The sequence below is a fragment of the Aegilops tauschii genome, chromosome 2 (genome assembly GCF_002575655.3).
Source record: "Aegilops tauschii subsp. strangulata cultivar AL8/78 chromosome 2, Aet v6.0, whole genome shotgun sequence".
Taxonomy (NCBI): Eukaryota; Viridiplantae; Streptophyta; class Magnoliopsida; order Poales; family Poaceae; genus Aegilops; species Aegilops tauschii.
This window is the reverse complement of record NC_053036.3, coordinates 437,389,348-437,392,332: the sequence shown is the minus strand read 5'-3', so window position 1 is coordinate 437,392,332 and position 2,985 is coordinate 437,389,348. Positions and strand designations below refer to the sequence as shown.

The 2,985-nt window shown below is 51.4% G+C and overlaps 1 protein-coding gene across 1 annotated transcript; it reads right to left on the bottom strand.

Moving 5' to 3' along the window:
• Window positions 1-2,000: 2,000 nt before the first annotated feature.
• On the bottom strand, window positions 2,001-2,363 carry LOC109748517 (uncharacterized). The gene has a single exon (XM_020307541.1). The coding sequence runs from the start codon at window positions 2,361-2,363 to the stop codon at window positions 2,001-2,003; it is 363 nt and encodes a 120-aa protein (XP_020163130.1).
• Between the last annotated feature and the right edge of the window lie 622 nt (window positions 2,364-2,985).

Below are 2,985 nucleotides of genomic sequence, written 5' to 3'. Positions count from 1 at the left end.
TGTAGTCACACCATCCACGACATCATTGCTCACGCCCATTGCAGCTTCTGGCTCCGCTGGTCACAACACCTGATGCAGGTTGGTACAGAAGATGGTGGTTGGATCGGTGACAACGACATAGGTGCGTGATGCTGATGGCGACCGACTTCTGGGCGTGGAAACACATGGCGCAGGCCTGAGTGCTTGTGTGGTTTTGACAAGACTATGGCATGGGGTTGATTCAAAGTGGTGTACACACAGAGCTTGATGCCGACAAGGTGCGGGGTGGACTGATCATCTACCATGGAGTCATGTTGAAGGTGGAGCTGGAGTCTAGAAGACTTCACTCAGTGCTGATTGAGGGGCTACGGCGTAAGTGCACAGAGAGTCGAAGTCTATTCAGCAGGAAAAGCGAGTGACGCATAATTCAGACTGGAGCTCAGTGGTTTGATGGAAGTGTGAAACTCATCACCAGTCGATGATGATCGGTGGTACTCTGCAGTGGGGGTTGAGTGGTGTGGGTTCGCGACCCTTGAGACTCGACCGGGACAGCAGAGGCTCGACGCGGTATTAGTGGCGAGGCATGCGGTATCCAGGGAACATGGAGACGGGCTAGGGCTCTGGTGGTCATACATGTGGTGAGACAACTGCGAATTTGACTTGGGATGACTACAAGCAATGGTGAAATTCCTTCAAGTTTCAGACAGGCGGTCAGGGAAGAGCGGTGATGTTGAGTTCAGGTAACTCTTATGTGACACACCCAATATGTGAGTTGTTCATTTTCACGCAGGTCGGTGATTGGTGTGTGTTGGCGTTGGACAGATACTCTGGAAGTTGGGCGCACAAACTGGAGTAACAAGGAACTTAATTTTGCTCGAGTGTTGACTGTGGTCAAGAAAGAAAGGGACTACAAGTTGCAGGTGGAGTCATATGGAGTCTTTGGAGTAGCAGCGGTACTCATGGGATAAGCTCAAGTCCAATGTACATGGAAGTTTGACGCATGGACAAATTCGAGGTGGTGAAGAATATTCGCCAAGGTGGAGTTTGTTGGAGTTGTGTCGAATATAGTGTACAAGGTAGGTTACAGTTGGACTTGTAGTTGTATTGTGTTTACATAGGATATGGAGTCATGTCCTAGTAGGACACTTGTATCCTAGGCCTCTCATATATAGCAGGGGTAGACACAGGATGTAACCTATGCCAACATAATAGCACCGGAACGCAGGGGAAGCCGGCGGCTTGTGCCGGTGTCCAGGGCGACCGGGTGCGGTATTGTAGCGGTGCCATGGGGAGGAGCACCCATAGTCAGGCCCCGGGGATGTAGCCATATCGGTGAACCTCGTTAACAAATCTCGGTGTTTTTTTTTCGAGAGTATGCCAATGGTGTACCTTAGCTTTATAGAAGGCAGAAAGTTTAATTACAAGACGCCATTACAAGATGCGAACATCCCAAATGGAACACGAGACGCCACACCAACTAAACGCACTATGACTACTCTCTCACAAAATGATCTCAGCCTCCAACTCCGAATCCCGCCGCTCTCCAATCCTTGATCTCTTGGAGTACTTGCGCAACTAACTGTGGAGGTTTTTTTTTGATGTGGCCGGTTGAACACCCTAGCATTCCTTTGCTTCCACAACGCCCAAGCCATCCCTATGATGAAGGAGTCGAATCCTCGGATGGTCCTACCTGTGAAGTTCCTTCGCTGCTGGAGCCACCAGTCTTGAAACCTGCTCAAGTTCGTCGGTAGGTCGATGTTGATCTGGAAGATGTCGAAGCATCGGTGCCAAACCTCCCTAGCGTAGACGCACTGAACTAGAATGTGGTCTACATTATCCTCCTCTTGCAGACATGTGAAGCAAGTAGAGGGCTGGTCTTGCAACCTGTGTTGTGCTCGCCTATCCAAGGTCCATAGTCTGTACTGCACCGCTAGCCAAGCGAAGATTTTGCACCGCAATGGTGCCCAACTCCTCCAAATGCACTGCATCGTGGGTGATCTTGTGAGCCCCATACACAACCTTTAATACACTGACTTTGCTGTATAAGCCCCGGTCACATCAGCAGGCCAAGCGAACTGGTCAGCCTGCTCCTCATTGCGAGGTGCTGTAGTAATCGCAAGGCAGAGATTTGCAATGTGTATGTGCGCCGTGAAGGAGATGTCACCCTGCACATCGGCGGCCCACGCGTTGTCGATCAAAGCCTGCCGGACCGTCCTGGAGTTATGGGCCCTAGTGCTGACGAAGTCCATGATAGTTGGAGCGATTTCGGCGACCGTAAAACCGTGGATCCATCTATCTCTCCAGAAGAGCACCTTTTCGCCATTACCCAATGAGATCTTCACCAGAGAGTTGAACACGAGTTTGGTCTCATCATCTTCCACCATTGCTATGCCTGCCACAGTCTATCTGGATCCATTCGACGCAGCCACTCCCATCTGACTCTGAGCGCAATCGCCTGTAACCTAAGGTCCTTCACCCCTAGTCCACCAAAACAGGTTGGCCTGCATATCGTCTCCCAGGCCACCATACATTGGCCACCGTTCACCTTCTCCTTCCCTGCCACAAAAAAGGCACGCATCCATTTCTCGATGTCCTCGAAGACCCAGCTTGGCGCATCCAGAACCAGCAGCTGATGAATCGGTCTAGCAGAGATCACAGACTTAACCAGCACCAGTCTTCCTGGCCTCTGAATCAAACCTCGTTGCCAAGCCAGGATGAACTTCCTCGCCTGGTCAACCAACGGCTGCCAATCCCCTCGGGTGAGAGATTTGATGGCGAGAGGGATACCTAGATATTTGCAGGGGAATGCACCCAACTGGCATTGCAGGATGGCCGTCACCAAGTGCCTCTCCTCCTCGGAACCTCTGATGAAAATCGCCGCTGATTTGGTATAATTGATCCTCAGCCCAGAAGCAGCGCCAAACGCATCCAGCACCGCCTGCATGCAAGTCAGATCCTGCGTGGATGCCTTGACGAAGATAGCAACGTCATCCGCGTATAGAGACA